General features: G+C 43.7%; 1 protein-coding gene across 1 annotated transcript in view; it reads right to left on the bottom strand.

Annotated features, from left to right (window-relative positions):
• LOC126354553 (trypsin alpha-3-like) overlaps nucleotides 1-14,556 on the bottom strand; it is a 51,354-nt gene extending 36,798 nt beyond the window's left edge. The window contains exon 1 of the mRNA XM_050004295.1: nucleotides 14,133-14,556. Coding sequence (XP_049860252.1) covers nucleotides 14,133-14,543 — 411 coding nt within the window. The 5' untranslated portion in view covers nucleotides 14,544-14,556. The remainder of the gene's footprint in view (nucleotides 1-14,132) is intronic.
• Between the last annotated feature and the right edge of the window lie 497 nt (nucleotides 14,557-15,053).

Here is a 15,053-nt window from a genome sequence, read left to right as displayed (position 1 = left end):
AACTCTTCAAAATTTCGTGCAAAATTTCGTGGCTAACTGCTTTGAACATCGAAACAAAATTAACTCATTTATGGGGGAAAGGTATCAGTCAAGAAGATGCGTAAAAATCAAATTTTTGGGCCAAATAGTTTTTATGAAATCGAATGATAAAGTGTGTCAAGGCAGTCGAAACACCATGTGTCTGCACAGGCGAGCAGTGCAGTGATGACAAAATCGCGCAAAGCGCGGAATGCGGGAAGCATGTCTCTGTAGCAGCGAATGGGTTAATGCAGCTGTGGTGGCTTTACTTCATAAACTGCGCGCTCCCCCATAAACGTAAGTTTGCGAACTATACTATGACGCTGCTTCTCTTCGCGCGTGCAACTGGCAACGCAGCAATCTCCCGCGTCTGGGCGGCCATGCGCGAACCGCCAAGAAAAAAGAATTGAACTATAGCTCTGTCGGTGGCAGAACACATGGCACTGAAGATTAGTTTATCACATTGAGAGATTACCTTGGTTGCGGTCACAGGCTCGACAGTTGATTGTTGTATACTGTAGATTTTGAGCAGATTCTGTTGATAGATTGATAGCTCTTTGTCGCAAGTGACTTAAACACGAAGCATGCTCCCTGGAATTCGTATGTCACCTATACCTCTGGGAGGCAGGTGCATTGGACCAAAGAACGGCATGATGCTGTTGTCATGGGTCAGTTTGATCCCACACCCGACCCAATGAGTGGGGAAGCGCAGATGTCCTGGTCATATCGATCATCGAAGGCATAACACGTCATGTTGATGTCAGTTCATGAAATGCACCGTCACTGAATCACATTGCATTACCTTTGATTTGGTCGCCTAGAGTTTGCCACCAGCTTGCTCGTAATCGGCACGAAGGCGTCAACTGCGATGCATTCTGAGACTGGCAGTGGAAACAGACCAGACTCAAAGACAGCTAGTGCGGAGGAATCTGTGCCACGCCACCAGCTGCGCCTTTGGCAGCAGTCGAAGCAACAGTGCTGTGACAGGTCCAGGTCCCCACTCTCCCTTCGCAGCCCTCGCCCACCATTAAGCCAAAACCATTCTAGCATCTCGGATGTAGTGATAACCTAGTGAGAAACCAGTATTGGGTTGTCATTAATAACGCATTGCGTGCATGAGTTTGGAACAGCTGCGAGTTCGGTCTGGTGGTTCAGCAGGGAAGTGCATTCCTGGAAATCCAGAGGTCATCGTATCGGATTTCCCGCTCTGCGTTTTAATCTAGCATTCACCTCTCTATGAAGTGAGGAGCCGCCACAAACGACGCGTGCTTCAGGTTCCACGTTAAAATTTAGGTCCTCTTTCCCTAGTTGGATAACGGGGATAGGTAAGGAACACACAAGTCGTCGAAGCGGCGTCCAGTTGACAGTCTCGCATGAGGCCATTGAGCTACAAAAAATTATTATCATGGACCAGTTGCATCCTTTTGGTTCCTGATTGGCAAAGAAAACCCGCCGCTCAGTCACTTCCTCCGTCGGTAGGTTCGACCAGGACCGCAGGACCACCAGAAAGGCGTGCTCCGAATAGTGCACAAGTTAAGTGTAGCATAAATACGATATTTTTGAAGATAGCAATCTTCATTGTTTGCAGCTGCGTTCACCTGAGACTGGAAGCAGATTCTAGATATTTCTTTGTGGAAGGGAAACAGCATAAAATTAACGGGACCGCTGAGTTGCACCCTAGACAAAGGTAATCACTGATAGTGCCAGAGAGAAGGAGCTACACCTGGACGTATAAAACGCCATCTTCGTCAATCGGAGGAGGAAACCCGAAAGTTCACCTTATTTAGATGTCAACTGAGGGGAAAGGGGGACGAGACGAGCCTGTGCTCTAATGAGACAAGATGTCTTCATTCTGTTGTTTAACGCGCAAGTAAAAGGTTGATAGTCTATCCTACAAACGTATGGCTCGATACATGAGAGTCTATGAGCAGCGGGCAGGGCCAAAGATGGCATGGTATGAATCTAAGACTGTGAGAGGGATGCCAAAAGTCGGTTGGCGCGCTATATGTACTAAGCACGCACAATGGCAGTGAAGCGTCCGTTCTCTGCCCTCGACTTCAGAAATTGGATCTCAATCACGTCACCTGCAAAGCACCCCCAGTGTAAAATCCATGTCGGGCATTCAACCACACATGTAGTTAACTTCATGAGATATTGTAATGGCAATTTATATGATATTTATAATATGTCATCTGTGTGAAAAAATGCTTCACCAGTTAGATAAAATCGTGAAAACCAGCCCAGCATTCTTTTATTTACGTTCAGAAAATACATGTCGCCACCACTACCGCAGTGTACCTTTGATTATTGCTTGAATGCAAGTGTAGTCTTTTCAGGGAAGGATCAACTTATTGAGGCCTTAACTTAATCAGCACGTACTTGGCAACTGATTGGATGTAAATGTACGCTTAATAAACCATTAACGGTAGGAAAACTTCAGTGCGAATGCGAAGGGAAACCGCGTGCGTCGGCTGACGAGGAGTGCTGACACCAGCCGTCTGCTTAACCAGCTGTTTAGCGACTTTAAGTCTTCAATTGAGGGCACAAATACTGGCTGGGGGCAGACAGGATAGTAACTCTCTGTTTGGACAATGACTCAGCACAAAAACCTCAAAGGACATTCCGTGTCGCCCACAAGAGACAGTGACGTATGTGAGCAGGCAGCAAAGCCAGACACCCTTAACTGTCATGTCTGCAATGAACTTCGCCCATATCGGCACCCCAGTGCTTCATAGATATGACCTAGCACTTCGTAATATCCCTATCGGTACACGGTGAAGGAGGGGAGGCCTTAGATACAAGCTCAGCAGAGGAAGTACAGGGGCAACTACAGACGCTGAATACCAGAAAACCAAGTCACACTGGCCTGGTAAAAACCCGATAATGTGGAAAACGCTAACTCCTCTCACTTAGTGTCCATTGGATGCTCTGAGTACCATGACAATTACTTCACGCTCCCATGCCACGTGGGAGGACTCTAAGGAACTGGCCATACCCGAGGCTGGTAAATATCCTTATTCGTCGATGAGTTACCATCGTATCATCCTGGTACCTGCAATGTCGAAAAATTTTATAGATGTTGTCCCGAAAAGGGAAAAATCTGGTAATGCGACTTTGACACAAGGTACATTGCTACGGCCTGTAGTTTGGGAAGCATCATGTTGGAAACAGCTAAGTTGGTCAACTGTTAGCGTTCTACTGCAGTGAGAATCTAAAGAAAGTGCTTGAAGGAAATTGCAACCATGAGTAGCGACGAGGTGTTGGACGTCCACGTCTCACTACAGTCCATCATGAAGGCAAGAGGATGTCCCTATCTGTAAAGCAGGACGGGCGCAGGTGTTCCGGAGCACACCGTCCCGCACACATTGCCGAACACGTGGCACCTCAACAAGAGGTTTTAAGTTCTAGCGTCGGCCTGTTACCAAAGAGAACCTCCCACAAACCTTGATCGGATCTTTTAAAGATATTTCTGGCAGAAGTTCCCATATATAGGCCATGCATGATATTCCGTCCGTATGAAGTGTGCCATCCGGACTGAATGAAATGCCTGCTATCTGTAATATTATTGTGCCTATATCCTTGACTATATGGATTACAGTTTTCATACCCACGACCGTCCGGCAGTCTCCGTTTAATGACTTCTTCAGAAGTATTATACCAATGTCACGATTCTCATGTATTTTACAAAGCTGGATTGCTTAACTTCGAATATTATTGATAGGCTCTGCTATTACTAATTTCAATTAGAGAAGAAGTTCGCAAATGTGTGCCTCAGCAGCAGATCATTGTATGCAAGCGCGAACAAAACAAAAAAAGAATATTCGAAATTTAGACCTATCGCAGCACGTTCGAAACTTCATTATCAGGTAAAATACGGAAGAAGTAATACAAGAACTGAAAAGGGAAGGTGAGGAGTAAAGCTTATACGTATTTTGGGATTCGCTCTACTGCAGTATAATTGAGGCAGCCATAGTTATTACAAAATAACAACCTTTTGGCTAACCTAAGTGATCACTATTATGAGTCTAAGGATATATATATATATATATATATATATATATATATATATATATATATATATATATATATATAATTCAGGTAATAATGTGTATTAATATCATGCACAGAAGCATTAATGGAAACAAGATTCACTGAAAATTGGAAACTGTGTGAGCACCTGAATTCGGACCCGGAGACTTCATTCGTGGACATCCCTTATCGTTCTTTTCAGCAGGGAGTGCTTGAAAGGAATGCAACAGCACATCTGTGGAGATTTTAAAGCAGCGTAGGCATACTGGCCACATGCTTTGATCCGTCTACTACGTTCATACCAGCTTGGACTCCTCTGCGGAATGGAAGATTTGTCGTGAACGTATTGCTGGTGCTTATTTGTTAATTATAAATTACTGTACATAGTAGCCGCCACTCGATGCTAACTCTCACTAACTGGTCAGAGGTATCCAGACACCGATTGCTAAATTGTTCAGGCTTTCGTGGCCAGATGTTGACAAACTGCCTATTTGCTTCTGGTAAACAATATCAAAGCTGAAGAAACTAAAACTTGCACCAAACGACATCTTGGTCAGCTTTGATATTGTTTCTCTGTTTACGCAAGTGCCACTCAGCGACGCTCTGGAGCACAGCGGTTCCATTTTCCCGAAAGACATCACAAAGCTCTTCCATGCATGTCTCACCACGAGCTATTTCACGTCGTGGAATTGCGATTGCTACGAACAGCGGGAAGGCGTTGCCATGAGTAGTCCCCTTAGTCCAGTGGTGGCCAACTTCTTCATGGAACATTTCGAAGCACAGGCACTGGATTCGGCGACTTGTAAATCTAAGGTGTGGTACAGGTGCGTCGATGATACTTTCGTGTATGTTGCCATGGTGAAGAACAGCTCGGTGAATTCCTAAGACACTTAAACAGCCTCCACACCAACATAAAATTTTCCATGAAAGTGGGAAAGGACAAAAAACTACCATTCCTAGACGTGCTGGTCACAAGGGACGGCGGAAACCTGGGACATAGCGTGTACCGTAAACCGATACCTGCACAAACTATCAAATAACCACCTTAGACAGAAAAAGAAGCATGATTCATACGTTCGTAACGCGAGCAGGACGAATATGTGAGCCGCAGCACCTCAAACGCGAAATGCAACGTCTGGAAAGTGTTCTGAGGAACAATGGGTACTCCACAAATTATATTAGAAGTGTAACAGAGCCAAACACTCGGCGAAGTAAGAAATCAGGAAAAGAAATGTCGGGAGCGGCCTTTCTGCCATACATTCCCAGAGTGACGGACAGAATAGGCCGTATACTGCACAAACCCGGGGTAAAGACAATTTTCAAACCGACAAGGAAGATCAAAGAATGTCCTAGATCGGCAAAGGATAAAAGGGACCCACTTGCAATGTCGGGGATATACCGTACACCATGAACATGCGGAAAAGTTTATGTCGGAATGACTGGACGATCAATCAGCACCAGGATCAAAGAACATAAGCGACATTGCAGGTTGTGGCAGGTGGAGAAATCAGCCGTCGCAGAGCACTCGCTGAGTGAGACCGACCATGGAATAAAATTCACCGACACGGAGATTCTAGCTGTAGAGAAGCACTATCATACCCGCTTGTTTGGAGAAGCTGTAGAAATACACAAATACGGGAATAGCTTCAACAGGAAAGAGGAAAGGCTTAAGGTAAATGGATCTTGACTTCCCGTACAGCAGCGAACGACCGTAGCAAGAGGAGAACCGCACCGGAAATGACCGCGGAGAAGCCCTCAGATGTTGGCGTGCCAGCTACATATAGTCTGCGGCCGCGAGCTCGGCTCCAGTTCACCACCGGCAATGGAGGGTTAATCTTTGACAATGCCAACCACTCTTGCTGGCGAAACTTCAGTAAAATTATCAGACGAACGTCGGCCATAGAACCCGAGACAGAAGCAAATAGGCAGTTTGTCACACCGATTACTGTCAAGACATCTATCATATACTTTTTGTTGTTAAGATATACTTCGATCATAGGAAAAGCTTTTCAGCACCTTCAGATACACTGCTGGCAGAACTTATTTCTATGCTTCCTGGAGATCTCTTAGAAACTGTTTTTGGATATATCGTTGAATTTAGCCACAACTGACTTTCTTCAAACGACTATACAACGTTCTTTTACTGATGATCAGCGTTATTACCTATCTGACACAGATTTGTGGAAAGCAATGTACAAGAATCTTTAAGAAACACGCCGAGTCTTTAAAAGGTTTAATCTTACTGTTCACTAAACAAAATAACATACTTTTCTCTGATTTGTTTGCTGGCCAAATCTGAGACTCACAAACTTTCATTAACTACCCCAGGGGAAAAAAAAAGTGAAATTATACTCCGCCTGACCAAAGAAGTGAAACACCCAGAAGAATAGGAGGAAACGAAATGAAACTTCGCGCTTTGAGAGTGTACGTAGCGCTATTTGAATAATTACAGGATTGAGCCAAATTTGCGTAGAACTTGGCACTATGGCGTTCACCCACCACCTCTCGCCTGGATGAGATTACGTCCCAGCTGGTGAGAAGTAAAACATGACGACGCAGAATGTCCGTGACGTACAGTTGGGCCGTCAGTGTTCCCGCTACGACTAAAAACTGCTGTAACCTTGGTCATTAGAGCTATGAAGTGTATGCTCTGTCACACAGGGGGTATAGGCCAAGTTCATTTGCTGTACCTACTTCACTGAAATCATTTCCAGTGTCATGCCCGTGTCAGTCTCCACATCACTGTTGTCGTCATGTCCTGCATATCCATCTTCACTCTCCAGCCCAACACTGATTATTATGGTCCCTATTGCTTCTTCCATTAACCCATCTCTGCGCCAATATTCATTTTCTATTCTTTTTACATGTTCGAAAGCTTTTAACCAACCAGGTTGTTGTACACAGTGTGATTAATGAAAGAAACATTTTTTCTGGGATTTTTTGATTCACAGTATTCCATATTACCTCTACAGGTTGACACCACAGTGGCTTCGTAGGAGCCTCAGAGCAGTGTCTTTCTTATGATTTAAAACTGCATCTGCTTCAAAAACTGACTTTTCCTTACTACAATGCACATGTTTTAAAAGCACATTTCTTGTTAAGTTCGGTGCAAAACTAATTATGTTATGAATGAGGCATTTAGTAATGTGGTTTTCTTGTGATTTGCGGGAATGGAGGCTTCAATTATCTAAACACAATGATGCAGTGCGTTATCAGTAACAACAACATATCGCCTAGGATGTTAGGAATCAGTTTGTCTTCTATTTGTGATAATTATCCCTATTCGCATCATCGTAATTATCTTGAGATGTAGATTTAGAATCACAGATTAACTCTGCTGCATCTATGAAATCCATTGTGGCTGCATCGTGAAAAGCAATAGATCTTTCGTCCGCACTGCTGTTAGTCATTACACCCGGAACTTTTTCATGGTAAAATGCGTAAGGTACCGCGAACTGTCCATGAATATCACTGCTTTGTTTGGGCCCTTTTCATTATTTTCGGTTACTCTCAAATATTCCCCATACTCTGTATTGTTAGGATACTTCTCTTTTTTTACATTTTTTCAACGAAATATCATCTCTCTCCAAATTTTCCGAAATGTTTCTCTACCTCCTGAAAATTTACCTCAGTTTTGGAAAATATAAGCTGCTTCCTCAACGTTGGGAGTTCCTTCTTGTGCTGAAAATACCACATTTTTTTCGAATAAGTGTGTTGCCCAGTCATCTAGAGAAACTACCTTTCTAGACAGCTTTATTTTTAACAGGAGTTTTAACTTTTCCCGAGGTTTCTCCTGCTTTCTTTACGCATTTATAATGTATTTTGCTGTTCATTCTGACTTCTTTCGCCTTACGGGATTAGCCGAGCGGTCCAAGGCGCTGCAGTCCTGGACTGTACGTCTGGTCCCGGCTGAGGTTAGAATTCTCCCTCGGGCATGGGTGTGTGTGTTTGTCCTTAGGATAATTTAGGTTAAGTAGTGTTAAGCTTAGGGAATGATGACCTTAGCAGTTAAGCCCCATAAAATTTCACACACATTTCAACATTTTTTTGGCTTCTTTCCCACTTTTCTGCCCACAAGAGTTCTTTCTGTAGATATATCATTGCCTCATACTGTTTTCTTTATTTCTGCAAAGTTTTTTTTTCCTTTGACTATAAGATATTTTTCACCCGAATGTGTCCGTTTCCAGGAAGTCATCCTTTGTTTGCCACTCTCATAGGTACTCATCATTACGGATAACACCTTACTGGACTACTGACGACATTTTACGAGGACACGCTGATCTTCTGGACAGTATATGCACAAATGACCTGAAAACAGAGACAGTGTGATTCGTTTTCCCTAGTCACCTTTATCCTTTTTTGCTGTGACATTAATGTGTGTTTCCTATAAGGACCACGAGAGGCCAAGTCCAATAATACCATGGTTGGGTAGTAACCCAGTTGTGCTTCTCCAAAACATTGGAAGAATGGCAGCTCTCACCAGGTCACTGCCATACTCACGAAGTTGGTCATCCAGGGTAGTACAGAATCTCGATTAACCGCTGAACACAAAGCGCCTCCATTCATCAACAGTCCATGTTTCCCAGTCGCGGTATCACTCCAAACGCACTATTTGTGCTAACAAAAACCTTGCATGGGATGGCAATTCTCTAGTTAGGCTGTTGCTAGTCTTCAACCGAAGGCGCAAGGACTCCATTACTCGCTCTCAGATGGTAGGAGCAGATATGAAATGTTTATGTTATGCTCTGTGCACAATAAAAAGTCCATCCCTTCTTGTTTTGAGACGTGGCCGGTCGGAATCTTCAAGACGAGTAGTCGTAACCTCCCCATGCACTCCAACAGCAGGACACTGCCACTTCAGAAACTCCAAATGTGTGCCTCCAAATGGAGGCACACATGATATCCCTTTCAAGCTGTGTCAGATGTCTTACAAGAGTAAGCATCTCTGTGTCCTTCATAGTAATCTGTTCTCGCGCCTTATGCACCGTGTTACAAAATGATACCGACAAACTACGCAGCGTTGCAGAGGGTGTCACGTGTAACAAATTGAAGAAAGGAACCCGTGTCCAGAAATGTCATCCAACGACTCAACAGAGCGGCGAAGTACAGGCGCCGGTGTCTGCTACGTCACCCCTCGGCAGTAAACATGACTTTGTTCGCTGACGGACAATTGGCGAAACGTCTCCCAGTGCTGTTTGTTATTCAGTAATTGTTACTGATTTGCTATGACCAGCAGTGGAGAAGAGAGAGCTAGCTGCTGCTTAAACCGGCCTTGTTTCGTGGGAATGCGGTGCTCTGTTGCCTTGTGGATGATGGTTTCGTACACAGGTTTCCAGTTTTCAGATGATTTTTTTCCTGGAACCTTGTAAAATCTCCTGTGTCTTTCAGTATAAAGAAGAAAAATCAACTGCATATGGTAACCCATATCTGAAACCGTCATCAACTGAAGCAAAAGAGCATTGCATTTATAGGAGGCAATGCTCGTCTACACAGCATCTAGCTCCATTTTCTCCACTGGCGGTTTTGGCCATCAGTCTGATTACAGAACAACAAACAACACTGCGAGATGTTCCTTCTACAGTCCATCGGTCCACAGAATCACGATTGCTGCCAGAGGGGTGGTCTAGCGCCAGGCGCTGGCTGCTATAACTTCGACGCTCTGAAGTGTCGTAAGATGACGCTTCCGTACACAGATTCCGACCCACAATGTATTCCTCGCGGCATCCTCTACAACCCCTTGAAGTTTGTTGGTAACGCCCTGTAAATTGTATCAGGCCAGTTAAACCAAACACGAAAATCACCAACGCATTTAATTAGTTGTTCCGTCTGTCACTCACATTCGCCAGTCCAAACTGAATATGCACCTAAGGAAAGTAGCACCTCTTGCATCCACTGAAAGGCCTCAGCAAAAAAGAGTAGAATGGAACACATCAGATGTTTCAGGGCAGCGTCTAAGACATTTTGCTTACTTTGTGAAAATTCTAGTGTTTTTGAGTATAAAGGAAATTTCAGTTGGAAATCGCTATCCGAAACTGTCACCCACAGATGGAGAGCCAGTTTTCACTTGGGCCCGTTCACTTTCAAGAAGCTTGGAGAGGGTGAACATACAATAGCGAAAATAATACATCGATAGCTTACCAACATAGATCCCTCACAAACTGCAGCCTCTTGATTCCTAGTTTTGTGGGGTAAGTGAATTTAGGAAAAGATTGGTTGAATTAAATACATGTTTCTAGCCATTTTTAACCATGACTGAATGATTTTATCAGAGAAACAAAATCAAACCACTGACATGTAAAATATGTTCAGCTTTTAGCTTAAATTGTAGTCACTTGAGCGACAAATACGAAACATTGTAGGAGTTAGCCATATTTGGGTAGATAGCCCAATCGTTCACAGCATCAATAAGGTTCATACATACCATCTGATTAACAGCTACATTTTTACATTTTTTACACATTTCCATCGTTGTTGATGCTACAACAAGTAAGTAATTAATACGATCGGTATTTTTGTAATTACTTCTAAAACAAGTTGTAGAAAATGAGAAACACATAATTATTAGTTCCCTTTTTTTTAAGTACCTGAGTGAAAAAAGTGACGGGATACCTCCTAATATTGTGTCGGACCTGTTTTTGCCCAGCGTAGTGTAGCAACTCGACGCGGCATCGACTCAACAAACCGCTGGAAGTTCTCTGCCAAAATACTGAGCAATGCTGCCTCCACAGCCACCTATAATTGCGAAAGTGTTGCCAGTGCAGGATTTTGTACATTAACTGACCTGCCGATTATGTCCCATAAATGTCCGATGAGATTCATCTCGGGCGATCTGCGTGGCCAAACCATTCGCTCGAAATGTCCAGAATGTTTCTCAAATCACTTGCGAATAACTGTGGCCTGGTCTTTGGGAACATGAAATGCATGAATGGCTGCATATAGTCTCCAATTTGCCGAACATAAACTTTTCCAGTCAATGAATGGTGTAGTTCGACCGGAGAACCCAGTCCATTACATGTAAACACATCCCACACAGCTTTGTAGCCACCAACATCTTGCACAGTGCCTTGGAGACAACCTGGCCCCATGGCTTCGTGTAGTCTGCGCCACACACGGACCTTATCATCAGTTCTTACCAGCTGAAGTCGGCCACAAGGCGCAGAAGCCTGCATCGTGTTGTTAGCAAAGGCACTGGAGTCGATTGTCTGCTGCCGTAGATTATTAACGTCAAGTTTCGCCGGACTCTCAAAACAGATACTTTCGCCGTACGTCCTACACTGATTTCTGCAGCTATTTCACGCAGTGTTTCTTGTCTCTTAGCTCTGACAACTGTACGCAAACGCCCTTGCTGTTGGTCGACCAGTGAAGGCCATCGGCCACTCCGTGGTCCGTGGTGAGAGGCTATATCTGAAACTTGTCATTCTCAGCTTACGCTTGACACTGTGGATCTCGGAATACTGAATTCAATAATGATTTCCGAAATGGAATATCAGATGGGCCAAGTACCACTCCGCGGTGAAAGTCAGTTAATCCTCCGAATGGAGCCATAATTACATCATAAAGCTCTTTACTTGAATCACTTACAAATAACCGATCGCTGTTTGCACTGCCCTTTTATAACTTTCTGCTGTCACCATCTGTGAATGTGCATATCGCTGTCCAGTGACTTTTCTCACCTCACGTTATCTACCAGGGGCCTCGTTACCTGCCAGCAGACAACCATTCCGCCATTGTACTTTCCTCTGGGTCTGTTTCTTCTATTAGCTGCTACTGATTTATATCTTTAAACTAATATTTTTTAATAATCTACGATTTTTCTATCCTCTGCAACGCAGAAACTGTTAGTTATAGAGGAAAAATGAATAGAATATTTCTGTAGGCTATCAGACATAGTTTAATTTTGTACTAGCAAATAGTTTCGCTAGAAGGCGCGGTTTTCGAGATATTCAAGAAAAACGGAGCTAAGTACGGAATACAGGTCAAGAGTAAAGCAAAGAAATACGGAAGTATTAAGAAACAACAGGAATGAGATTAGTGGCACATAATGCATTAAGATTGGTTACTACAAAAAAGTCTAACAAGGAGACTATTCATCAGGCGAATTATTCTACTTTTTTTGTATTTGTAGTACATGAAGTTCATAGCTCAGATATTAATACCCCAAGCAGTTTGATGCAACTCTCAAAAAGTTCTCGAGAAAATCGACTTTAAATGTTTTCCATGGACCTTTCGCTTCTAAAATTAAGACGATAAAAATATGGTTAGTAAGTTTATTTAAATTAAAAAGACATTAAAATTTCTAAACAATATTTTAAAAATTATAGATAATTAAGAATTTATGAATGCAATGAGAAATGGCATTCTGCTTGCAAAATGTAATGTGCAGGAATGGCAACCCATTACTCGTCAGAAGCCGTAACCAGAAATGTAGTGATTTTGTACGCGGGTGTCTGAAGCCTAGTTGATGTTCTACCTCAACACAAAAGCTTTCCATTGGTTTCAGATCGACCTTTGGCACGTCAGTCATCTGTATGATGTTGTCCAGAAACTATGGATTCGCAGATGCTCCCTTATCACAGGGTGCATTGTCGTATTGATACAAATTATTATCTCTGAATTGCTCCTCTACTGTTCACAATACGCGTGGCTGTAAGATCATACCCTTCCGCATTCGGCATCTATACTGCATGATAGTAATGAATAAAATTTTCACTCTGCAGCGGAGTGTGCGCTGATGTGAAACTTCCTGGCAGATTAAAACTGTGTGCCAGACCGAGACTCGAACTCGTGACCTTTGCCTTTCTCGGGCAAGTGCCCTACCATCTGAGCTACCGAAACACAGCTCACGACCCGTCATCACAGCTTCAATTCTGCCAGTACCTCGTCTCCTAGCTGCCATACCTCACAGAGGCTCTTCTGAGAAACCTTGCAGAACTAGCACTTCTGGAAGAAAGGTCCCGAGTTCGAGTCTCGGTCCAGCACGCAGTTTTAATCTGCCAGGAAGTTTCGTGATAGTAATGTCTTGTCACTATTCTGAGATCAATATCTCAGTTGTAATGAAGGAATGCCGAATCAATTTTTCGAGCGGATTGAGGAAAAACACGAAGATGTTTGTGTGACATACCTGCAACTTTATTGTAGAGCTAGTTTTCCGAACAGAGTTAGTGCAATTGGCGTAACAGTTTGTCCGAGGTCGAAGGGTCACCAGCGCATGTTCTTAGTTTGTGCGACGATGAAGAGTAAAACGGTGTTTTACTTCATAGGTTATCCGGAGCAAATTGTGTGTAAACGGAAGGACATTGTACAGTAGCGAATGGAGTGGCGCAGTTATTAATACACTGACCTCATATTCAGGAAGATGAAGTTTGTTCTGTCCGGATGTCCTGATTTCCTAATTAATTTCAGGCACATCCTGGAATATCTGTTTCATCAAGGCCACGACTGACCATTTATCCTACTCTGATAAAAACATATTCATATATTCTTTGCGTATGTATATTTGGAACTATTTACTTTCGTTGGATTAAGATGACAAATCCTTTATCACTGTATGATGATCCCAAATTGAGTAAATAATTATGCAAATTTTGAACTCCTTCTGCTGTCTATTGCTCAGTGTGATGATCTTGTTTGGTTTCATGAGAGAATGTGGAACGCACACACATCACCACCTCTTACCCTTTCTCCGACGCTCCATGGAACCCAATTCATTAAATTGTGGTCATGAGCTGACTCGTGAAAATATTACCAGTTTAGCGGCCCACTCTTTATGCTAAATGGTTCAAATGCCTCTGAGCACTATGGGACTTAACATCTGAGGTCACCAGTCCCCTAGAATTTGAAACTACTTAAATCTAACTAATCTAAGGACATCAAACACACCCATGCCCTAGGCGGTCGCGTGGTTCCAGACTGAAGCGCCTAGAACCTCTCGGCCACACCTGCCGGCCTCTTCATGATAACCGTTCCACACATGCATTCCATGGATCTGCCATATTCTGTCGTAAAACATAGAGAGTGCATGAATTTCAATTTTTTGATCTCTACATTTTACTTAAGTGATTCTGTGATAATTCTGCACTTCTTACCTTCACTTTGTCACCCATCCAAATGGTGCCCCTTATTTTGATGAGAGCGACGTCGTAATCGGTCGTCACACTACTATAACTGTTGTGAAGAATTAACTGAGCGGCCCTGTACACAGTTCCACCTTGGTAGTATATGGAGCTACCGGCTCGAACTGCATACTGTCGCGCGCTACCGTAGTCGACGCAGTGCGCTGCTGTTAGCACCCATCTGCTGCTGATGATGGAGCCGCCGCAGACGAGCTGGCCGTACCACAGCACCGAGACCTGCCACGGGAACTGCGAGATCTCGGCCGGTTCGCCGCCCACGATGCGCCCACCGGGCAGCTGCAACGCCCTGCGAGGGCCAGAGGAGGGCAGAGCGCCGGCCCACGCGGCCAGCAGGCACACAGAGACCACCGCCGGCGTCCACATCTCACTCACAACCCGTGTTCCCTGCTGCTCGCCACTTTTATCACTACTCGTCTAGGCACTTATCTGCAGTCACTTTTACGCAAGGGATATAAATTACTCTCCGCTCTGAAAGACGTCTGTGTCGTTTCTGAAGGTATGGCCGATAACCCAGACGTTAACGCCTAACACGTCAGCAGTGACGTGACATTAATAGTTGCTTCTGCAAATTGATTTTCTAGTGAGTGTCTCCTACGTAGGTGGAAAAAATGTTGACAGATCTTCGCGAGACACGTGGATCATGTATTTCTGAAACATTTCTTTAAGCATGCAATTTTCTTCTTTTGGTTCAACAAAATTTTCTTCCTTGAATATTGCAATTAAACTGCATTCCATGACCAACATTACTCAAGGATCTCAAGTACAAGAAGTTAGAACACACACTCCGTTCATACAATCAAAAATGATAAGTATCGGACCCAAAAATTTAAGTAAACTTTCGCTACTTTAGAGGCCCCCCCGTGAAAAACGAGT

The sequence above is a fragment of the Schistocerca gregaria genome, chromosome 3 (assembly GCF_023897955.1).
Source record: "Schistocerca gregaria isolate iqSchGreg1 chromosome 3, iqSchGreg1.2, whole genome shotgun sequence".
Classification (NCBI taxonomy): domain Eukaryota; kingdom Metazoa; phylum Arthropoda; class Insecta; order Orthoptera; family Acrididae; genus Schistocerca; species Schistocerca gregaria.
This window is presented reverse-complemented; position numbering and strand designations above follow the sequence as displayed.